The 24,727-nt window shown below is 47.1% G+C and overlaps 1 protein-coding gene across 6 annotated transcripts in view; it reads left to right on the forward strand.

Annotated features, from left to right (window-relative positions):
- mical2 (microtubule associated monooxygenase, calponin and LIM domain containing 2) overlaps positions 1 to 24,727 on the forward strand; it is a 111,010-nt gene that overhangs the window by 52,586 nt on the left and 33,697 nt on the right. For all 6 annotated transcript variants that reach the window (XR_004222192.1, XM_031900402.1, XM_031900401.1 and 3 more), the window contains exons 4-14: positions 550 to 666; positions 3,836 to 3,937; positions 6,889 to 7,044; positions 10,366 to 10,466; positions 10,964 to 11,221; positions 11,658 to 11,773; positions 12,217 to 12,343; positions 16,152 to 16,242; positions 16,348 to 16,495; positions 18,115 to 18,314; positions 20,248 to 20,351. Coding sequence is in view for 5 of the 6 variants with exons in the window: in XM_031900402.1 (XP_031756262.1) it covers positions 550 to 666; positions 3,836 to 3,937; positions 6,889 to 7,044; positions 10,366 to 10,466; positions 10,964 to 11,221; positions 11,658 to 11,773; positions 12,217 to 12,343; positions 16,152 to 16,242; positions 16,348 to 16,495; positions 18,115 to 18,314; positions 20,248 to 20,351 (1,520 nt within the window). In the remaining variant the exon portion in view is untranslated. The remainder of the gene's footprint in view (positions 1 to 549; positions 667 to 3,835; positions 3,938 to 6,888; positions 7,045 to 10,365; positions 10,467 to 10,963; positions 11,222 to 11,657; positions 11,774 to 12,216; positions 12,344 to 16,151; positions 16,243 to 16,347; positions 16,496 to 18,114; positions 18,315 to 20,247; positions 20,352 to 24,727) is intronic.

The raw sequence follows: 24,727 nt of genomic DNA on the forward strand, positions 1-24,727 counted from the left end.
GGTTACAGAAGGAACATGAACTAGGGCAGGCCAGGGGGTTACAGAGGAACAGGCAAGGGCAGCAGGGGTTACAGAGGAACAGACCAAGGGCAGCAGGGGTTACAGAGGAACAGGTAGGGGCAAGCAGGGGTTACAGAGGAACAGACAAGGGCAGCAGGGGTTACAGAGGAACCAGACTAGGGGGCAGGTAAGGACAGAAGGGGGGTTACAGGAGGAACAGACAAGGGCAGCAGGGGTTACAGAGGAACAGCAAGGCAGCAGGGTTTTTGGAAATTAGGGGCAGCAGGGGTTGACAGAAGGAACAGACAAGGGCAGCAGGGGTTACAGAGGAACAGACTAGGGCAGCAGGGGTTACAGAGGAACAGACTAGGGCAGCAGGGGTTACAGAGGAACAGACAGGGGTTTATGGTCTCATTTGCAAACCTTATTGATTCCCTATTGGCCTTTCCTTTTGTTTTCTTCTAATCGTATTACCCTGCTCCCCCCCCCATACAGAGCTCGGGGCAGTTGTCCCTCTGGGCACCCGTTAAACCCCCTCGTTCCTTGCAGGCATATGGCAGCTCCAGCTGATGCTCTTTAAGATCGCCCTGTTGCACGGCATCGAGATTCACGTCAATGTGGAATTTATGAAGCTGCTGGAACCTCTGGAGGATCAAGAGAACCAGAGTGAGTAGAGAATTCCCAGCACCAACGGGCAACTGGGTTTCCATAGCAACCTACTAACTACTGGTACACACGCCCAAAATCTACATGTATTCTTCCTTTAATTAAGTGCATTACTGGCCTGCAGAGCTGACAGTCTAATTCCTTGTCAGACCCATTTGTATTGGGAATACCCCTGCTTAGGCCTAGAGACTACATAGATATCAGCAGATCTCAGGCTTTAAATGAACCCATGACACTTGGGGGGGAGAGGGGAAATATAGAGGGAGGATGGGGGGGGGGAGTAAGGCCAAACAGTTGGGGGGGGAATAGAAAAGGAAAGGAGAGGGGATGAGAGACAGAAGGAGAGAGGGAAAGGGAAAGGGGGTTCGGGGAGTTGAGAGACAAATGGGGGGAGAGGGGAAATATAGAAGGGGGGAGAAGAGGGAGGATGGGGGGAGTAAGGCCAAACAGTTGGGGGGGGGAATAGAAAAGGAAAGGAGAGGGGATGAGAGACAGAAGGAGAGAGGGAAAGGGAAAGGGGGTTCGGGGAGTTGAGAGACAAATGGGGGGAGAGGGGAATATAGAAGGGGGAGAAGAGGGAGGATGGGGGGGAGTAAGGCCAAACAGTTGGGGGGGGGGAATAGAAAAGGAAAGGAGAGGGGATGAGAGACAGAAGGAGAGAGGGGAGGGAAAGGGGGTTCGGGGAGTAGAGAGACAAATGGGGGGAGAGGGAAATATAGAAAGGGGAGAAGAGGGAGGATGGGGGGGAGTAAGGCCAAACAGTTGGGGGGGGGAATAGAAAAGGAAAGGAGAGGGGATGAGAGACAGAAGGAGAGAGGGGAAGGGAAAGGGGGTTCGGGGAGTAGAGAGACAAATGGGGGGAGAGGGGAAATATAGAAAGGGGAGAAGAGGGAGGATGGGGGGGAGTAAGGCCAAACAGTTGGGGGGGGGGAATAGAAAAGGAAAGGAGAGGGGATGAGAGACAGAAGGAGAGAGGGAAAGGGAAAGGGGGTTCGGGGAGTAGAGAGACAAATGGGGGGGAGAGGGGAAATATAGAAGGGGGAGAAGAGGGAGGATGGGGGGGAGTAAGGCCAAACAGTTGGGGGGGGGGGAATAGAAAAGGAAAGGAGAGGGGATGAGAGACAGAAGGAGAGAGGGGAAGGGAAAGGGGGTTCGGGGAGTAGAGAGACAAATGGGGGGAGAGGGGAAATATAGAAAGGGGAGAAGAGGGAGGATGGGGGGGAGTAAGGCCAAACAGTTGGGGGGGGGAATAGAAAAGGAAAGGAGAGGGGATGAGAGACAGAAGGAGAGAGGGGAAGGAAAGGGGGTTCGGGGAGTAGAGAGACAAATGGGGGGAGAGGGGAAATATAGAAAGGGGAGAAGAGGGAGGATGGGGGGAGTAAGGCCAAACAGTTGGGGGGGGGGGGGGAATAGAAAAGGAAAGGAGAGGGGATGAGAGACAGAAGGAGAGAGGGGAAGGGGTTCGGGGAGTAGAGAGACAAATGGGGGGAGAGGGGAAATATAGAAAGGGGAGAAGAGGGAGGATGGGGGGAGTAAGGCCAAACAGTTGGGGGGGGGAATAGAAAAGGAGAGGGGATAAGAGACAGAAGGAGAGAGGGGAAGGGAAAGGGGGTTCGGGGAGTAGAGAGACAAATGGGGGGAGAGGGGAAATATAGAAGGGGGGAGAAGAGGGAGGATGGGGGGGAGTAAGGCCAAACAGTTGGGGGGGGGAATAGAAAAGGAAAGGAGAGGGGATGAGAGACAGAAGGAGAGAGGGGAAGGGAAAGGGGGTTCGGGGAGTAGAGAGACAAATGGGGGGAGAAGTAGAGGAAGAAGAAAAAAAAACAAATTTAAGATAAAAGTGGGAGAGAGAAGGGAACAGTAGAAGAGAAAAGAGAATAAAATAATGACACAAGAAGCAGAGAGGTAAGTGCAGCAGTAGGTTGGTTTGAGCCTCTGTACTAATATCAGGCACAGCCCTCCCATTGCAGGGCCCCGGGGCCCCCCCAGCAGTATAACTATAGCCCCACACAGCGGGCAGAGGGGACACGGCGGATACTTCGCATGGTTGGTGGGTGCCAGTGATGAAGCAACATGGTTGTGTCACCCACCCGATACACTTGGCACAGGCCGTTCCCCTCTGTATGTGCCCATGGCTGCCGGCCGGTGCCCGGGTATGCCCTGTAATGGAGCCGCGTCCCACGCAAACCGCTTGGAAGGGATAATTTTAGCGCTGCCCATGGAAAGTAAATCTAATGTTTCATAGGGGGATCAAAAAGTGTTGACAATGAGGAATTTTTAATGATGTTTTTCACCCGTGACTTATGAGCGAAAATGGGCATCAGGCATGGCCGGTGGGTCACATCCCTGGCACAGCATTGATATAAACTCACTGTGATACCTGGGTGTTTAGTGGCCCACGTGGCAAGCGTGAAATTGCACTGGAACCTCCAAAGCCGCCTGTGATTCTAATGGTCAGGCACCCTGGCACCCCATAAATCTCTAGCCTTGTTATGGGCTAAGGGGGCTCAGCCTGAAGGCCAGTTAGGGGGGGATTTGGGGTGAGTGCTTATTTGTGCCCTGGGTACCCCTGGAACTATAGCGGGGTGACTGTTACCCCAATGTTTCTATATATCTGTAACCTTGTTATGGGCTAAGGGGGCCCAGCCTGAAGGCCAGTTAGGGGGGGATTTGGGGTGAGGGCTTATTTGTGCCCTGGGTACCCCTGGAACTATAGCAGGGTGACTGTTACCCCAATGTTTCTATATATCTGTAACCTTGTTATGGGCTAAGGGGGCCCAGCCTGAAGGCCAGTTAGGGGGGGATTTGGGGTGAGTGCTTATTTGTGCCCTGGGTACCCCTGGAACTATAGCGGGGTGACTGTTACCCCAATGTTTCTATATATCTGTAACCTTGTTATGGGCTAAGGGGGCCCAGCCTGAAGGCCAGTTAGGGGGGGATTTGGGGTGAGTGCTTATTTGTGCCCTGGGTACCCCTGGAACTATAGCGGGGTGACTGTTACCCCAATGTTTCTATATATCTGTAACCTTGTTATATGAGCTAAGGGCCTAAGGGTCATATTTAGAATCACTTATACATTTTATTTAACAATTTGACTGCCTCTGCTTGTTGCTTATGTTCTCTGTAAAACTGATTAATTAACTCATTCTGTGCCTCCCTTTATCCTCAGAAACTGGTTGGAGAGCAGAGTTCCTTCCTCAGGATCATCCTTTATCTGATTATGAATTTGATGTTATCATTGGAGCTGATGGGCGCAGAAACACGCTGGAAGGTGAGAATATCTATTCCTGGCTGGTACTCCCTGTACTTTGCCTTGTGTAACAGTTTAAAAGGTTGACTGTTCCTGCTGAATTGTGCTTAGTACAGGGGAATCCCTATGTGCCATAGTTTTATGGTATCTCTCTGTACAGGCTATGGGCAAACTTAGGGGGCTGTTCCTGCTGAATTGTGCTTAGTACAGGGGAATCCCTATGTGCCATAGTTTTATGGTATCTCTCTGTACAGGCTATGGGCAAACTTAGGGGGCTGTTCCTGCTGAATTGTGCTTAGTACAGGGGAATCCCTATGTGCCATAGTTTTATGGTATCTCTCTGTACAGGCTATGAGCAAACTTAGGGGGCTGTTCCTGCTGAATTGTGCTTAGTACAGGGGAATCCCTATGTGCCATAGTTTTATGGTATCTCTCTGTACAGGCTATGGGCAAACTTAGGGGGCTGTTCCTGCTGAATTGTGCTTAGTACAGGGGAATCCCTATGTGCCATAGTTTTATGGTATCTCTCTGTACAGGCTATGAGCAAACTTAGGGGGCTGTTCCTGCTGAATTGTGCTTAGTACAGGGGAATCCCTATGTGCCATAGTTTTATGGTATCTCTCTGTACAGGCTATGAGCAAAACTTAGGGGGCTGTTCCTGCTGAATTGTGCTTAGTACAGGGGAATCCCTATGTGCCATAGTTTTATGGTATCTCTCTGTACAGGCTATGGGCAAACTTAGGGGGCTGTTCCTGCTGAATTGTGCTTAGTACAGGGGAATCCCTATGTGCCATAGTTTTATGGTATCTCTCTGTACAGGCTATGAGCAAACTTAGGGGGCTGTTCCTGCTGAATTGAGCTTAGTACAGGGGAATATAATAGTCTCAGTAGGTTAGTAGTGATTTGCTGGGGGCAGATTATATTCATTGCCATTTGGAGACATACAGAGATTCCCTGCAGGTTACACAGCGAGTGATTGATGGGGCAGATGTTTGCCTTACAATTCAGTGAATATACGGAGCTATTTTTGCTCTGAGTGCAAATACCCCGGCCCTGACCCGCCGCACACCTTGGCATTTCTTACTCCTGAAATTACGTCATTTACCTGCCAGAACCCCTCCTCTGTCCCATTGACTCTCATTCCTTCATAGATATTTAGGCTGAATGCAGTTTGTGTAACCGTGCTGTGTAGCTACTACTGGGATCCCCCAGGCTGTCAGGGGATTCTGGGAGTTGTAGTCAACAACTCAACCTCGCCCTGCTACTTTGCCCAGATACAGGGCAAGAGGGAGACTCACAGCCTGGATAAGGTTAGACCAGAACTTAAACATTTGAGTCTCAGACAATCTTCCGAATCCCCATTCTGAATCCCGGATTAGGTTTTTCCATTCGGCTTTCTCCCAAATTGCCTATAATCAGCCCATATTACTGATGATTAAAAGGATTCTCTTCCCTTCCCCAGACTAAAATTGCCGTTCTTATTCTTCTTGAAATGAAACAGACCCGGTAATTGTCATGGGTTTTAGGTTACACCCGTGCAATTTGGCGTTCTGTTGGGTTCCGTTGGGTTCTGTTGGGTTCCGTTGGGTTCCGTTGGGTTCTGTTGGGTTTTGTGGATCAGACCTGCAGCTGCGGCTGTATCTGTCCCTACCTGCCCTGCTGTGCTCTTACCTGTTCTGCGGGTAATAAGTAAAGATACTAATCTGATTAACGTGTATGTTCTCCCAATATCCCCACCTACGGGTGGGTGATATCGGGCAAATTTAGGCTAATTCGATCGTTTGGCCCTGGGGCCAAACAATCGAATTATAACGACGGCAATGGGCGCAGTCGGTTTGGGGGCCGCATCAATGAGCCGATGGGGTCCCCAATCCGACTAAATCTTCTAACCTGCCCGATCAAGATCTGCCCGATTTCAGGCCAGATATCGGTCAGGCAGGCCCATCGTTTGTGTCCCTACACGGGCTGATAAGCTGCCGAATCTGTCCAAGGGACCCATATCAGCAGCTACAATCAGCCCGTGTATGGGGACCTTAAGTCATTCATCAGAGGGGGTCAGAGAGCAGCAGGGCTTAGGGTGAAGACACACGGATCTACTTAGTAGCAGCTACATGTCGTGGCTACTAAATTCCATAAAATCCCCTGCCATAGACAATACTGAGAATTGCATCAGTAAATGATCAGCATTGTCTATTCTGTAGTTGTGACAAGTAGCTGCTACTAGTAGCTCTGTGTGTCTTCACCCTTAGGGGGAAGACACACAGAGCTACTAGTAGCAACTACTTGTCATGGCTACTGAACACCAGAAAATCCCCTGCCATAGACAATACTGAGAATTGCGTCTGCTAAAACACACATAGACACAATTATCAGTAAATGATCATAATCTGTTTTAGTAGCCACAACAAGTAGCTGCTACTAGTAGCTCCGTGTGTCTTCACCCTTAAGATGTCCATGTACTACGAGATCCGCTCATTGGTGAGGTTGGCAAACAAGAATATCTGGGTGCAAATTGGCCGTGCACATACAGGGCCTTAGGCACCCCCCAAGGAGCCCCCACACCCCCTACCACAGGGGCCCCCAACACCTGCCCGGCCCCCTCCCCTGAACTTACTTTCAGGGGAGGGAGATCTGCAGCCCGGGAAGCTCCAGTGGGGATCAGGTTTGGGCCCAGGGCCCACTGGGTTTTTCCCAGTGCCTCCCCGACCCAGTCCAACCCTGGCCTTAGGACCAGGGAGGACCACCTTAACACTGAGGAGAAGGAGGGGGACCACCTTAACATGCCAATGCATTCCTCATCTGCTATAATTTTAAACCTCCCCAATCTGGAGGAATGAATGTATTTTGGAAAGTGTTTAGAATGCGTTTTTTCATTAGAAAAATTGTATATGTGGTTTACTTCCCCTTTAATATAGAGCTTTTTAATAACATAATGATTGTGGGCACTGAGTAAGCCGCTGTTCCCTTCTCAGGATTCCGTAGAAAAGAATTCCGGGGGAAGCTGGCCATCGCCATCACGGCCAATTTCATCAACAGGAACACGACGGCGGAAGCGAAGGTGGAGGAGATCAGCGGCGTGGCCTTCATCTTCAACCAGAAATTCTTCCAGGACCTGAAAGAGGAGACAGGTGTGTCCCCTTCCTGCACTTGTACAGCAAATATGGAACTATTTACCCGCGCTCCCTATCCCTACATGTGTAATAGGCCTGCAGTCCTATTGGCTTTAATTGTGCTTACTTTACTATATACCCATAGTTAGCCTCTACTCTGGGGGGGGGGGCAACTATTAGCCCACTAGTCACCTGGGCCCATGGGAAGCTCTGCCAACACATACAGTAGAATAGGGCCCAATAAAAAAAATGGTCAACCCTGATTCGCCCTTAACACCTCCCATTGAGTAAAAGCTCCGCCCACTCCATTTCAAGCCCTGCCCCCTCAAGACCTCATCAGGTTGCTCCAACAGCAAAATCTGCAAAACCAACTGCCCCTTTGGTGTCTATCCATCTTGGGACCCCGACTGCAGCGCCCCCTGTACCCCCAGGATGGCAGTCATGTCTGCAGATTTGTATTTATAAATATAAGTGGAAATTATTATTATTACCATTTATTTATAAAGCGCCAACATATCCCGCAGCGCTGTACAATAAGTGGGTTTCATACATTGGGCATACAGAGTAACATATAAAGCAATCAGTAACCGATACAGGAGGGGAAGAGAGCCCTGCCCAAAAGAGCTTACACTCTACAAGGAGTAACATATAAAGCAATCAGTAACCGATACAGGAGGGGAAGGGAGCCCTGCCCAAAAGAGCTTACACTCTACAAGGAGTAACATATAAAGCAATCAGTAACTGATACAGGAGGGGAAGGGAGCCCTGCCCAAAAGAGCTTACACTCTACAAGGAGTAACATATAAAGCAATCAGTAACCGATACAGGAGGGGAAGGGAGCCCTGCCCAAAAGAGCTTACAATCTACAAGGAGAAACATATAAAGCAATCAGTAACCGATACAGGAGGGGAAGGGAGCCCTGCCCAAAAGAGCTTACAATCTACAAGGAGTAACATATAAAGCAATCAGTAACCGATACAGGAGGGGAAGAGAGCCCTGCCCCAAAGAGCTTACACTCTACAAGGAGTAACATATAAAGCAATCAGTAACCGATACAAGAGGGGAAGGGAGCCCTGCCCAAAAGAGCTTACACTCTACAAGGAGTAACATATAAAGCAATCAGTAACCGATACAGGAGGGGAAGGGAGCCCTGCCCAAAAGAGCTTACACTCTACAAGGAGTAACATATAAAGCAATCAGTAACCGATACAAGAGGGGAAGGGAGCCCTGCCCAAAAGAGCTTACAATCTACAAGGAGAACATACTGCTTCATCTTTGATCCAATGAAATGTTACATTGTCAGTAATGAAACTGCCCCCCCCCCGCTTGTATTTCTCATAAAAAAAACCCCATAACCGTATATTTTCCTTTGAATCCATATTGTTGCTCAGTGCGCTGTCCCTTTAAGAGTAGCACTCGGTTTAGATGGAGACACCAGAGCCTGATGCTGCCATGTTAGGAATAGGAATAAAGAGGCTGTAGGGCCGAGCCCTGTGTGGGCATTAGCCGGCCGCCCACGCCCGCTTCACACTGGTGAGATTGTTCATAGTCCCCGTTGCAGCTCTGTGCCCTGTGCCCTGTGGGGCCGATGCCAGGGTTAAACACATTCCCCGAGATCTCAGAGTAGTCGGAGTGGCAGCTTCTGGGCTAAAATTGAAAGTGGAGACCCCCGTATCTCCCAGCACCCCTCCTGATATAAAGTGTTACTGACAGCCTTTCCCCCATATCTTACTCGGTGGTACTTGTTATCCCTACTACAGCCTGGGCGCCAGCAGAATAAGGGTGAAGACACACGGGGCTACTAGTTGCAGCTACTTGTTGCGGCTTCTAAAACAGACAATGCTGATCATTTACTGATAATTGTCTCTACGTGTGTTTAACAGAGGCAATTCTCAGTATTGGCTATGGCAGGGGATTTTCTGGAGTTTAGTAGCCGTGACAAGTAGCTGCTACTAGTAGCTCAGTGTGTCTTCACCCTTACGGGGCACAATACTACTAAGGTTGCAGCCCCCCCCCCCCCCCCCCGTCCCCTCCCAGGGGGCTACATTTTTTTGTGCATTGGTTATATAGAGCCTCTGGGTTGAGGGCCCTGCCAATAAGTAGCCCCACATATAGACCCACCCAGTCATGCCCCATTATCCCAACACCCCACCCACAATCTACCTAAACCCCCCCACACTTCCCACTTCAGCCTTGTCCCTTTGTAACCCACAGATTATACTTGTGTGTCCTTTGGGGCCACTTCTACTCACTGTAGCCCCCCAGTACCCCATTGATGGCCCTGACTACAGCCACTACCCTGACATTGCCCTTCCCTTACTATACACAATATACACAATATCCTGCAGCTACAGTCCCATTCACTGGCACCATCTTGCCTTACTATACACACTTATATATCACCCCCTTGCCTTAACACACCTTACATTACAACACACCCTCTCCCACAGTAACAATTTAATAATAATGGGATAATAACCAATGGCTCTTAGTAAGTGCCCCACAAACACATCTTTGTACATAATTGATTGTAAGCTCCTTTGGGGCAGGGCTCCCTTCCCCTCCTGTATCGGTTATTGATTGCTTTATATGTTACTCCTTGTAGAGTGTAAGCTCCTTTGGGGCAGGGCTCCCTTCCCCTCCTGTATCGGTTATTGGTTGCTTTATATGTTACTCCTTGTAGAGTGTAAGCTCTTTTGGGCAGGGCTCCCTTCCCCTCCTGTATCGGTTATTGGTTGCTTTATATGTTACTCCTTGAAGAGTGTAAGCTCTTTTGGGCAGGGCTCTCTTCCCCTCTTGTATCGGTTACTGATTGCTTTATATGTTACTCCTTGTAGAGTGTAAGCTCTTTTGGGCAGGGCTCTCTTCCCCTCCTGTATCGGTTACTGATTGCTTTATATGTTACTCCTTGTAGAGTGTAAGCTCTTTTGGGCAGGGCTCCCTTCCCCTCCTGTATCGGTTACTGATTGCTTTATATGTTACTCCTTGTAGAGTGTAAGCTCTTTTGGGCAGGGCTCTCTTCCCCTCCTGTATCGGTTACTGATTGCTTTATATGTTACTCTGTATGCCCAATGTATGAAACCCACTTATTGTACAGCGCTGCGGGGTATGTTGGTGCTTTATAAATAAATGTTAATAATAATAATTACACTGCAGAATGCCGAGGAGCTGAAGCAAGTGACTGTATTATTTGTGCATACGGCTATTAACCCATAAGCTCCCTGTAATCACCGGCCAGACCATAAATCAGCCCTACCGTGTCCCCACGTCTTCCACTGGCAGCTTCTTAGTGGATAAATAATTCCAGCTGATAATCAGGTGCCTTTCTTCTCTTTCCAGGAATTGATCTGGAAAATATTGTGTATTACAAGGACAGCACCCACTACTTTGTCATGACTGCGAAGAAACAAAGTCTCTTGGACAAAGGAGTCATTATAAATGTAGGTAAAGCGGCAGCTTCTGTTTTAAATGGGGTCTAATCCCATGCTAGAGCGTCAGCTCTTCGCTTAATGTGCAGAAAGTCTGCAAATCCCATGCTAGAGTGTCAGCTCTTCGCTTAATGTGCAGAAAGGCTGCAAATCCCATGCTAGAGCGTCAGCTCTTCGCTTAATGTGCAGAAAGTCTGCAAATCCCATGCTAGAGTGTCAGCTCTTCGCTTAATGTGCAGAAAGGCTGCAAATCCCATGCTAGAGTGTCAGCTCTTCGCTTAATGTGCAGAAAGGCTGCAAATCCCATGCTAGAGTGTCAGCTCTTCGCTTAATGTGCAGAAAGGCTGCAAATCCCATGCTAGAGTGTCAGCTCTTCCGCTTAATGTGCAGAAAGGCTGCCAATCCCATGCTAGAGCGTCAGCTCTTCCGCTTAATGTGCAGAAAGGGTGCAAATCCCATGCTAGAGTGTCAGCTCTTAACCTCAATTCACTTTCCCTGTGCGCACGTAGGACTACGCGGATGCAGAAATGCTTCTCTGCGCAGAGAACGTTGACCAGGACAACCTACAATCCTATGCCCGGGAGGCGGCGGACTTTGCCACAAACTACCAGCTTCCATCGTTAGACTTTGCCATTAACCATTACGGGCAGCCGGATGTAGCCATGTTTGATTTCACCTCCATGTACGCCTCGGAGAACGCAGCCCTTGTCCGCGAGCGGCACGGGCATCAACTCTTGGTGGCGCTGGTTGGCGATAGTTTGCTGGAGGTATGTATATTTGGTTATCACTCCAACTTGCAGCGCAGCAGTAAAGTGTGCCTGAGTCTGAGCTTTCAGAAGGAGCCAGCGCTACACATTAGAACTGCTTTCAGCTAACCTATTGTTTCTCCTACTCCCATGTAACTGGAGGAGTCCCAAGCCGGACTTGGATTTCTTACTATTGAGTGCTATTCTGATACCTACTGGGAGCTGCTATCTTGCTCCCTTCCCATTGTTCTGCTGATTGGCTGCTGGGGGTGAGGGGGGGATATCACTCCAACTTGCAGCACAGCAGTAAAGTGTGCCTGAGTCTGAGCTTTCAGCCAGTGCTACACATTAGAACTGCTTTCAGCTAACCTATTGTTTCTCCTACTCCCATGTAACTGGAGGAGTCCCAAGCCGGACTTGGATTTCTTACTATTGAGTGCTATTCTGTTAATTGCAGCCGTTTTGGCCAATGGGGACGGGCTGCGCTAGAGGGTTCCTCGCTGCTTTTGACACCGCCTGGATGGTACGAAGTTGGGCTCAGGGGGCCCTTCCGTTAGAGCTCTTGGCGGAACGGTAAGGAGATGACACGGATCCGTTACCGACTCCCTCGTCTGGGGTTTCTGACATCAATAAAATTCCAGCAGAATCTCTTTATTAATGTAAATTGTGTAATTTCTGATGAGCAATGACATCACTGCCCGCGGCTCCGGGAAATAATGGAACCTCCCGTGGGGGGGGGGGGATGACTTCATAGCATGTTCCGTGTGTCAGTTTAACCTTTCCCCATAAATCTCTCGGCTCCAGCCGCCCCGTCTGTCTCTCTGTTTCCTCAACCACAGGTTGACTTGGCAGTTTCCTAAATCCAAAAAAATTTGCGGTGAGAGAGAGAGAGAATAGGCCCCGGGGCGGGGTGGGGGTGGGGGTAGGTTGGGGGGGTAGGTAGGGGGGGTAGGTAGGGGGGTGCTGGCAGAGGAAGGATATGACTGAGAATATAACAATGTTCTTCTCCCCCCCAGTGAGGGTCTGTATCGCCTGCTCCCCCAAACGACCCCAGAAAACATCAGTAAGAATTTCGACCAATACACCATCGACCCCGGGACCCGCTACCCCAACCTCAACTCCAACTGCGTCCGGACGCACCAGGTCGGTATTGACGAAGCGCCAACGTGTTCCGTAGCGTCGTACAGATCAAATGTACAGGGGACGTCGCTATAGTGACTGCACATAGTAACACCAATACTGGGCAGCATGGCGTTGGCTCTGGATAGCATAGGGTTAATACTGATAAAGCGCTGACTCCTCTGCCTGTAATATAACCGGCAGCCCAGTTAGGGACGAGTGTAAGCTCTGCGGATTTTCTTCACTAACCACTTGTAAGAGACAAAAACACAAGTGTCTGTAATGAATTTTCCATCTGCCCCAGGGGTGTATTTAAAGCCTCTCTCTCCGACTGCCGACTCCCTGCCCCCAGTGTCGGGTAAGGTGCCAGCGGCAAAACCCTCTTATATCGGCAGCTACTGCGCTTATTAATCCCTTATTACTCAATAAGCTGCACCCCCATACTGTACTGTCTAAGGGAAACACTATGGCACCCCCTACCCATATGTATAAATACAAATATACAGAGAGGGAATGTTCTGGGCACACAATAAGCTGTACCCCCATACTGTACTGTCTAAGGGAAACACTATGGCACCCCCTACCCATATGTATAAATACAAATATACAGAGAAGGAATGTTCTGGGCACACAATAAGCTGTACCCCCATACTGTACTGTCTAAGGGAAACACTATGGCACCCCCTACCCATATGTATAAATACAAATATACAGAGAAGGAATGTTCTGGGCACACAATAAGCTGTACCCCCATACTGTACTGTCTAAGGGAAACACTATGGCACCCCCTACCCATATGTATAAATACAAATATACAGAGAAGGAATGTTCTGGGCACACAATAAGCTGTACCCCCATACTGTACTGTCTAAGGGAAACACTATGGCACCCCCTACCCATATGTATAAATACAAATATACAGAGAAGGAATGTTCTGGGCACACAATAAGCTGTACCCCCATACTGTACTGTCTAAGGGAAACACTATGGCACCCCCTACCCATATGTATAAATACAAATATACAGAGAAGGAATGTTCTGGGCACACAATAAGCTGTACCCCCATACTGTACTGTCTAAGGGAAACACTATGGCACCCCCTACCCATATGTATAAATACAAATATACAGAGAAGGAATGTTCTGGGCACACAATAAGCTGTACCCCCATACTGTACTGTCTAAGGGAAACACTATGGCACCCCCTACCCATATGTATAAATACAAATATACAGAAAAGGAATGTTCTGGGCACACAATATGCTGTACCCCCATACTGTACTGTCTAAGGGAAAACACTATGGCACCCCCTACCCATATGTATAAATACAAATATACAGAGAAGGAATGTTCTGGGCACACAATATGCTGTACCCCCATACTGTACTGTCTAAGGGAAACACTATGGCACCCCCTACCCATATGTATAAATACAAATATACAGAGAAGGAATGTTCTGGGCACACAATATGCTGTACCCCCATACTGTACTGTCTAAGGGAAACACTATGGCACCCCCTACCCATATGCATAAATACAAATATACAGAGATGGAATGTTCTGGGCACACAATAAGCTGTACCCCCATACTGTACTGTCTAAGGGAAAACACTATGGCACCTCCTACCCATATGTATACATACAAATATACAGAGAAGGAATGTTCTGGGCACACAATAAGCTGTACCCCCATACTGTAGTGTCTAAGGGAAACACTATGGCACCTCCTACCCATATGTATAAATACAAATATACAGAGAAGGAATGTTCTGGGCACACCATAAGCTGTACTCCCATACTGTACTGTCTAAGGGAAACACTATGGCACCTCCTACCCATATGTATAAATACAAATATACAGAGAAGGAATGTTCTGGGCACACAATAAGCTGTACCCCCATACTGTACTGTCTAAGGGAAACACTATGGCACCTCCTACCCATATGTATAAATACAAATATACAGAGAAGGAATGCTCTGGGCACACAATAAGCTGTACCCCCATACTGTACTGTCTAAGGGAAACACTATGGCACCTCCTACCCATATGTATAAATACAAATATACAGAGAAGGAATGCTCTGGGCACACAATAAGCTGTACCCCCATACTGTACTGTCTAAGGGAAACACTATGGCACCTCCTACCCATATGTATAAATACAAATATACAGAGAAGGAATGCTCTGGGCACACAATAAGCTGTACCCCCATACTGTACTGTCTAAGGGAAACACTATGGCACCCCCTACCCATATGTATAATACAAATATACAGAGAAGGAAAGTTCTGGGCACACAATAAGCTGTACCCCCATACTGTACTGTCTAAGGGAAACACTATGGCACCCCCTACCCATATGTATAAATACAAATATACAGAGAAGGAATGTTCTGGGCAAACAATAAGCTGTACCCCCATACTGTACTGTCTAAGGGAAACACTATGGCACCCCCTACCCATATGTATAAATACAAATATACAGAAAAGGAAAGTTCTGGGCAAACAATAAGCTGTACCCCCATACTGTACTGTCTAAGGGAAACACTATGGCACCCCCTACCCATATGTATAAATACAAATATACAGAGAAGGAATGTTCTGGGCACACAATAAGCTGAACCCCCATACTGTACTGTCTAAGGGAAACACTATGGCACCCCTACCTATATGTATAAATACAAATATACAGAGAAGGAATGCTCTGGGCACACAATAAGCTGTACCCCCATACTGTACTGTCTAAGGGAAACACTATGGCACCTCCTACCCATATGTATAAATACAAATATACAGAGAAGGAATGCTCTGGGCACACAATAAGCTGTACCCCCATACTGTACTGTCTAAGGGAAACACTATGGCACCCCCTACCCATATGTATAAATACAAATATACAGAGAGGGAATGTTCTGGGCACACAATAAGCTGTACCCCCATACTGTACTGTCTAAGGGAAACACTATGGCACCCCTACCCATATGTATAAATACAAATATACAGAGAAGGAATGTTCTGGGCACACAATAAGCTGTACCCCCATACTGTACTGTCTAAGGGAAACACTATGGCACCCCCTACCCATATGTATAAATACAAATATACAGAGAAGGAATGTTCTGGGCACACAATAAGCTGTACCCCCATACTGTACTGTCTAAGGGAAACACTATGGCACCCCCTACCCATATGTATAAATACAAATATACAGAGAAGGAATGTTCTGGGCACACAATAAGCTGTACCCCCATACTGTACTGTCTAAGGGAAACACTATGGCACCCCCTACCCATATGTATAAATACAAATATACAGAGAAGGAATGTTCTGGGCACACAATAAACTGTACCCCCATACTGTACTGTCTAAGGGAAACACTATGGCACCCCCTACCCATATGTATAAATACAAATATACAGAGAAGGAATGTTCTGGGCACACAATAAGCTGTACCCCCATACTGTACTGTCTAAGGGAAACACTATGGCACCTCCTACCCATATGTATAAATACAAATATACAGAGAAGGAATGTTCTGGGCACATAATAAGCTGTACCCCCATACTGTACTGTCTAAGGGAAACACTATGGCACCCCCTACCCATATGTATAAATACAAATATACAGAAAAGGAAAGTTCTGGGCACACAATAAACAAAGGTTTACAGACCTGCCACCCAAACGTCTGGATCCCATCCCATGCACTTAGGTTATCACATCATTTGACATCAGCGCTTGGGAATGTTGCTGGGAGATACAGTCGGAGTGGATAACACTGATGTTGAACTGTACAATTGCGCCAGACTATGACATCATTATCTCGTTCTCCTGCAGGTTAAACATTTGTTCATCACCAATGAATTACAGACGTGTTCCCTGGAGCGGGCGAGTTCCATCAGGCGGTCGGTGGGAGTCTCCAGGCACGGTATGTTTAGCGTAACTGCAACACTCACCCACACTATGTCCGTGTGAAAAAGGGGGGAGTTTCATTGATTTTTCACTATTCAACGTGTTCTTCTTTCTTCTGCAGAGTCGGATGTGAGACCCAACAAACTTCTGATATGGTGTCAAAAGCAAACGGAGGGTTATGGGAATGTCACTGTCACAAATCTTACCAGCTCGTGGAAAAGCGGCCTGGCCTTGTGCGCCCTCATCCACCGCTTCCGCCCAGAACTTGTGTAAGAATTCTCATTCTCAAATCCCTCTGTACAGGCTATGAGCAAACTTAGGGGGCTGTTCCTGCTGAATTGTGCTTAGTACAGGGGAATCCCTATGTGCCATAGTTTTATGGTATCTCTCTGTACAGGCTATGGGCAAACTTAGGGGGCTGTTCCTGCTGAATTGTGCTTAGTACAGGGGAATCCCTATGTGCCATAGTGTTATGGTATCTCTCTGTACAGGTTATGGGCAAACTTAGGGGGCTGTTCCTGCTGAATTGTGCTTAGTACAGGGGAATCCCTATGTGCCATAGTTTTATGGTATCTCTCTGTACAGGTTATGGGCAAACTTAGGGGGCTGTTCCTGCTGAATTGTGCTTAGTACAGGGGAATCCCTATGTGCCATAGTTTTATGGTATCTCTCTGTACAGGTTATGGGCAAACTTAGGGGGCTGTTCCTGCTGAATTGTGCTTAGTACAGGGGAATCCCTATGTGCCATAGTTTTATGGTATCTCTCTGTACAGGCTATGGGCAAACTTAGGGGGCTGTTCCTGCTGAATTGTGCTTAGTACAGGGGAATCCCTATGTTCCACAGTTTTATGGTATCTCTCTGTACAGGCTATGGGGCAAACTTAGGAGGCTGTACCTGCTGAATTGTGCTTAGTACAGGGGAATCCCTATGTGCCATAGTTTTATGGTATCTCTCTGTACAGGCTATGGGCAAACTTAGGGGGCTGTTCCTGCTGAATTGTGCTTAGTACAGGGGAATCCCTATGTGCCATAGTTTTATGGTATCTCTCTGTACAGGCTATGGGCAAACTTAGGGGGCTGTTCCTGCTGAATTGTGCTTAGTACAGGGGAATCCCTATGTGCCATAGTTTTATGGTATCTCTCTGTACAGGCGATGAGCAAACTTAGGGGGCTGTTCCTGCTGAATTGTGCTTAGTACAGGGGAATCCCTATGTGCCATAGTTTTATGGTATCTCTCTGTACAGGCGATGAGCAAACTTAGGGGGCTGTTCCTGCTGAATTGTGCTTAGTACAGGGGAATCCCTATGTGCCATAGTTTTATGGTATCTCTCTGTACAGGCGATGAGCAAACTTAGGGGGCTGTTCCTGCTGAATTGTGCTTAGTACAGGGGAATCCCTATGCTGCCATAGTTTTATGTTATCTCTCTGTACAGGCTATGAGCAAACTTAGGGGGCTGTTCCTGCTGAATTGTGCTTAGTACAGGGGAATCCCTATGCTGCCATAGTTTTATGGTATCTCTCTGTATGACATGTTAAAGCAGCACCAGATTCCCTGCCGGAGGGGTTACAGTACTTTATGGGGAATGCTTGGGCAGCTTGAGTGCCGGAGGGGTCGACCCTGTGACATTTCAACTTTTAGCCCCTGAGTAGATCCCCATGTGGCCCCCCAGTATCTCCCAGTACTACAGTGAATGATCCCATTGCACGTGCCTGTGCCAGTTTATCCCCGAGGGGCAAACACTCCTATAATTGCCCATTATTACTACTAACAGCTACACTAATAGCCTGCTGGGGATGTAACAGCCCTTCCAGCCTTTCATGTGGTCGCTTGTTTATTCTGGGGGGGCACTGGCCCCTTCCCCGTCTGACTTTTCCCTTTCTTCTCCAGCGACTTCGGCTCCTTGAAGGAGGACGACGTGGTGGGGAACAACCAGCTGGCATTCGATATTGCAGAGAGAGAGTTTGGAATCTCTCCCATGACCACAGGCAAAGAGATGGCGGCCACGGAGGAGCCCGATAAGCTCAGCATGGTGCTCTACCTCTCCAAATTCTATGAGTTATTTAGGGGCGCACCTCTACGGCCGGTCGGTATGTAACTGATTAGGGCTCTTCTTTGAAATGACATCAAAGGGCTTTTTTAGTCTGAATAATCGGGTTTATAAATGCGGAGGTTGCTTAGACATCAATGCTGCAAGATAATCCCGGCGTTGTTTTGCCCCGGATATGAGTCTACAAGCCCACGGGACACAGGTGGCCTTTCATGGGGATTTTATGGCCCAACGGTTCCATGGGTGTCTTAAGGCCCCCATACACAGGCTGATTGTAGCTGCCGATATGGGTCCCTTAGACTGATTCGGCAGCTTATCGGCCCGTGTATGGGCACTACCGGCGGGCCTGCCCGACCCATATCTGGCCTGAAATTGGGCAGATCTCGAACGGGCAGGTTAGAAAATCTAGTTGGATCGACTAGAGCTGATGCAGTCCCCAGACCAACTTTGCCTATGCCCTGGGGCCAAACGATCGAATTAGCCTAAATTCCCCCGATATCGCCCACCCTTAGGTGGGGATATCGGGAGAAGATCCGCTCGCTTGGCGACATTGCTAAGCGAGCAGATCTTAAGGTGTATGGGGACCTTTACTATGACATTGTGGTTTAAACATAATGATCACTAAAGGACCCATACACCTTCAGATCTGCTCGCTTGGCAATGTCGCCAAGTGAGTGGATCTTCTCCCGTCGGTAGTGCCCATATCGGCAGCTAGAATCGGCCCGTGTATGGGGACCTTAAGACACCCATGGAACCATTGGGCCATAAAATTCCCCAAGCGAGCAGATCTTCTCCCGATATCCCCCACCTACGGGAGGGCGATATCGGGAGAATCCAGGCTAATTCAGTCGTTTGGCCCTGGGGCCAATTGATCGAATTAGAACGACGGGTATAGGCAAAGTCGGTTCGGGGACCGCATCAACGAGCCAATACAGTCCCCGATCTGACTAGATTTTCTAACCTGCTCGATCGAGATCTGCCCGATTTCAGGCCAGATATGGGTCGGGCAGGCCCGTCGGTAGTTCCCATACATGGGCCGATAAGCTGCCGAATCGGTCTAAGGGACCCATATCACCAGCTAGAATCGGCCCGTGTATGGGCACCTTAAGCCAAGGTAACACTGTTTCCAAACGTACAAGCCAACATTTTGGGCCAGTAGGATCAACCAAAGTGACTTAATATCAGCCCAATCATTGGCCAACAGAACCTGACTGCCCTATAGAATAAACAAGGATAAAATCTATTTTAACTGATCAGCCTGGACTATCAAGGCAGCAAACGATTGCAGCATCTGGTTTACATGGTAGAGACCTACATGGGTCTGAGTGGTCCCCACAAAAGTAGAGCCAAGTGTGCTTTGCTTTGTGTAGAATGCATGTTCCTTAAGGGGTGCAAATAAGCAACATAGAACCTATTTTTTGGGTTCAGACTATTCCCAGCATCCTCCAAAAGCTAAAGGCCGATATTTTACAACTGTAGAGGGTCAGTCTGGATTGGCAGGACCCCAGAGATTGTCCTGGTCACCTCCACTGTATAACCAATCCCATCAGCTGTAACGTAGAGCCGTGTGATACAGATACAATTTAGCCCATTTTATATCTATTGGTGCATAGAGTGGTTCTCAACATCTCTTTTGGACTCTAGGAGACCCATTCTGACACTCTTGCTTTATAGCAATTCCAACAGTTGTCACTTGGTTGAGAGACATTTGTACGTTCTTCATCAATGGCCAGGTCAGAGATAGTACTTAATAGACTCAGTATCTACTGACTGGCCATTGATGAAGAATACACAAATGTCTCTCACCCAAGTGGGAATTGTTATACAGCAACAATGTCCGATTGGACCTCCTATGGTCCAAAGGAGAAGCTGACATCCAGAACCTCCTAGGTGCTTACTCCCCAGTCAACCAAATGAGTAAACCAGAACCAAGGTGGAAGCTGTAACGTCTGTATCACTTTATGTCTTCTCAGATACAGCGAGCAAAGATAATGGAGACGCCCGGTCAGCCAAGCCATCGAACTTAATAGTGAACAATTACCTCAACCTGACGTTACCGAGGAAGCGGGTTCCAAAGGTGAGGCTCTGTTTTATGGTCTAATTGAGATGGTGTAGGAGAAGATCCATGATGTCCATGATGGTGTCTATCATGGTTGACGTTGGCCAGTATAGGGTTGATGCAGACTCAGAGCCCTAAATCATTCCATGTTGCTTATCCCACAATGAAATGTGCTGGACGGATGAGCTGTAACTGAATATATTCTTCTGCAGTCGGTGGCAGAGAGCCAGTCTTTGTGTAAATTCATCATCAGTAACCCAATTTGTCTCCATTCTGATGTCATGTCTCCTTACGTTACCTTCACACGTCTCTCCTTGTTTAAGACACAAAAAAGATAATTTCTCCAGGAGAATTGATACGCCAGAAGGAACTCCGACGCCCTTTGATCTGACATCTTGAGTTAATTCCCACTTAAGACCTATAGACATCCTGACATTGTGATCCGACTAATTGATTGCCATGGCAACAAAACAAATTGGGCAATAACTCCATACAAGGAAGTCAACGGCGGCAGATAAGGGTGATCTCATCTAATGGCTATGCCTAATTTGCTTTCTTAGCCGCCGATGGTAAATGTATGGGACGTGTTCGTAAACAGTAGATGCCACTGAGGCCGTTCAGCTGAGGCTATATCCTTAACCAAAACCAGAGGGGGGTGCTTTCCCCAATGGCTTGTAGAGATTTTATTGTAAACTCAGTCACCAAACACTTAGCTCATACTAGAGATAATGCGCTAATGGCACAATGCGTCTGTCATGCACCCCCGCTAGTTCCAGGAATTCATCTTCTCCTCTTGCCCCGAGGGGACCAAACAGGCAGAAATCTTGGCCGGTTGTTCCTAGTGCCCCTTTAGAGTTAATGCCGGCCCATGGAGATGGAGATGTGCTTTGCATGCTCCTTATCTTGCTTCTCCTCGTCCGGTTGGCCATTGGTTGTATGAAAGGTTCTTAAGGTTCTAATGGTCAAGTTGACTAGAGGGTTGTCTTTCGCTAGAGGTTGGGCGAGCCCTCTCATTATTCTAATGGTTGGCTATAGGTTGGACAAGAGCGCTGAAGGTTCTGACTGGTTTTTAGTTGGGCTTGCCCTGTGTATTGTAAAGCTTTGGTTGGATACTGGTTGGTCTAGCCTTACTAATTCTAATGCTTTGGTTGGCTATAGGTTGGTTTAGCCCTAATAATTATAATGCTTTGGTTGGCTACTGGTTGGTTTAGCCCTACTAATTCTAATGCTTTGGTTGGCTACTGGTTAGTTTAGCCCTACTAATTCTAATGCTTTGGTTGGCTACTGGTTGCTTTAGCCCTACTAATTCTAATGCTTTGGTTGGCTACTGGTTGGTCTAGCCCTACTAATTCCTATACTTTGGTTGGCTACTGGTTGGTCTAGCCCTACTAATTCTTATGCTTTGGTTGGCTACTGGTTGGTTTAGCCCTACTAATTCTTATGCTTTGGTTGGCTACTGGTTGGTTTAGCCCTACTAATTCTTATGCTTTGGTTGGCTACTGGTTGGTTTAGCCCTACTAATTCTTATGCTTTGGTTGGCTACTGGTTGGTTTAACCCTACTAATTCTTATGCTTTGGTTGGCTACTGGTTGGTTTAGCCCTACTAATTCTTATGCTTTGGTTGGCTACTGGTTGGTTTAACCCTACTAATTCTTATGCTTTGATTGGCTACTGGTTGGTTTAGCCCTACTAATTCTTATGCTTTGGTTGGCTACTGGTTGGTTTAGCCCTACTAATTCTAATGCTTTGGTTGGCTACTGGTTGGTTTAGCCCTACTAATTGTTATGCTTTGGTTGGCTACTGGTTGGTTTAGCCCTACTAATCCTTATGCTTTGATTGGCTACTGGTTGGTTTAGCCCTACTAATTCTTATGCTTTGGTTGGCTACTGGTTGGTTTAACCCTACTAATTCTTATGCTTTGGTTGGCTACTGGTTGGTTTAACCCTACTAATTCTTATGCTTTGGTTGGCTACTGGTTGGTTTATCCCTACTAATTCTTATGCTTTGATTGGCTACTGGTTGGTTTAGCCCTACTAATTCTTATGCTTTGGTTGGCTACTGGTTGGTCTAGCCCTACTAATTCTTATGCTTTGGTTGGCTACTGGTTAATTTAGCCCTGCTAATTCTCATGCTTTGGTTGGCTACAGGTTGGTTTAGCCCTACTAATTCTTATGCTTTGGTTGGCTACTGGTTGGTTTAGCCCTACTAATTCTCATGCTTTGGTTGGCTACTGGTTGGTTTAGCCCTACTAATTCTTATGCTTTGGTTGGCTACTTGGTTGGCTACTGGTTGGTTAACCCTACTAATTCTTATGCTTTGGTTGGCTACTGGTTGGTTTAGCCCTACTAATTCTTATGCTTTGATTGGCTACTGGTTGGTTTAGCCCTACTAATTCTTATGCTTTGATTGGCTACTGGTTGGTTTAGCCCTACTAATTCTTATGCTTTGGTTGGCTACTGGTTGGTTTAACCCTACTAATTCTTATGCTTTGGTTGGCTACTGGTTGGTTTATCCCTACTAATTCTTATGCTTTGATTGGCTACTGGTTGGTTTAGCCCTACTAATTCTTATGCTTTGGTTGGCTACTGGTTAGTCTAGCCCTACTAATTCTTATGCTTTGGTTGGCTACAGGTTGGTTTAGCCCCTCTAATTGTAAGGCTTTGGTTGGCTATAGATTGGTCTAGCCCTAATCCTAACTTTGGCTACTTGGCCACTATTTATGCTTGGTGGCTACTGGTTGGTCTGGCCCTACTAATTCTTATGCTTTGGTTGGCTACTGGTTGGTTTAGCCCTACTAATTCTTATGCTTTGGTTGGCTACTGGTTGGTTTAGCCCTACTAATTCTTATGCTTTTGGTTGTTAGCCTACTTTGGTTGGGTTTAGCCCTACTAATTCTCATGCTTTGGTTGGCTACTGGTTGGTTTAGCCCTACTAATTCTTATGCTTTGGTTGGCTACTGGTTGGTTTAACCCTACTAATTCTTATGCTTTGGTTGGCTACTGGTTGGTTTAGCCCTACTAATTCTTATGCTTTGGTTGGCTACTGGTTGGTTTAACCCTACTAATTCTTATGCTTTGATTGGCTACTGGTTGGTTTAGCCCTACTAATTCTTATGCTTTGGTTGGCTACTGGTTGGTTTAGCCCTACTAATTCTAATGCTTTGGTTGGCTACTGGTTGGTTTAGCCCTACTAATTGTTATGCTTTGGTTGGCTACTGGTTGGTTTAGCCCTACTAATTCTTATGCTTTGATTGGCTACTGGTTGGTTTAGCCCTACTAATTCTTATGCTTTGGTTGGCTACTGGTTGGTTTAACCCTACTAATTCTTATGCTTTGGTTGGCTACTGGTTGGTTTAACCCTACTAATTCTTATGCTTTGGTTGGCTACTGGTTGGTTTATCCCTACTAATTCTTATGCTTTGATTGGCTACTGGTTGGTTTAGCCCTACTAATTCTTATGCTTTGGTTGGCTTCTGGTTGGTCTAGCCCTACTAATTCTTATGCTTTGGTTGGCTACTGGTTAATTTAGCCCTACTAATTCTCATGCTTTGGTTGGCTACAGGTTGGTTTAGCCCTACTAATTCTTATGCTTTGGTTGGCTACTGGTTGGTTTAGCCCTACTAATTCTCATGCTTTGGTTGGCTACTGGTTGGTTTAGCCCTACTAATTCTTATGCTTTGGTTGGCTACTGGTTGGTTTAACCCTACTAATTCTTATGCTTTGGTTGGCTACTGGTTGGTTTAGCCCTACTAATTCTTATGCTTTGATTGGCTACTGGTTGGTTTAGCCCTACTAATTCTTATGCTTTGATTGGCTACTGGTTGGTTTAGCCCTACTAATTCTTATGCTTTGGTTGGCTACTGGTTGGTTTAACCCTACTAATTCTTATGCTTTGGTTGGCTACTGGTTGGTTTATCCCTACTAATTCTTATGCTTTGATTGGCTACTGGTTGGTTTAGCCCTACTAATTCTTATGCTTTGGTTGGCTACTGGTTAGTCTAGCCCTACTAATTCTTATGCTTTGGTTGGCTACTGGTTAATTTAGCCCTACTAATTCTCATGCTTTGGTTGGCTACAGGTTGGTTTAGCCCCTCTAATTGTAAGGCTTTGGTTGGCTATAGATTGGTCTAGCCCTACTAATTCCTATACTTTGGTTGGCTACTGGTTGGTTTAGCCCTACTAATTCTTATGCTTTGGTTGGCTACTGGTTGGTTTAACCCTACTAATTCTTATGCTTTGATTGGCTACTGGTTGGTTTAGCCCTACTAATTCTTATGCTTTGGTTGGCTACTGGTTGGTTTAACCCTACTAATTCTTATGCTTTGGTTGGCTACTGGTTGGTTTATCCCTACTAATTCTTATGCTTTGATTGGCTACTGGTTGGTTTAGCCCTAC

This window comes from Xenopus tropicalis, chromosome 4 (assembly GCF_000004195.4).
Source record: "Xenopus tropicalis strain Nigerian chromosome 4, UCB_Xtro_10.0, whole genome shotgun sequence".
NCBI classification, from domain to species: domain Eukaryota; kingdom Metazoa; phylum Chordata; class Amphibia; order Anura; family Pipidae; genus Xenopus; species Xenopus tropicalis.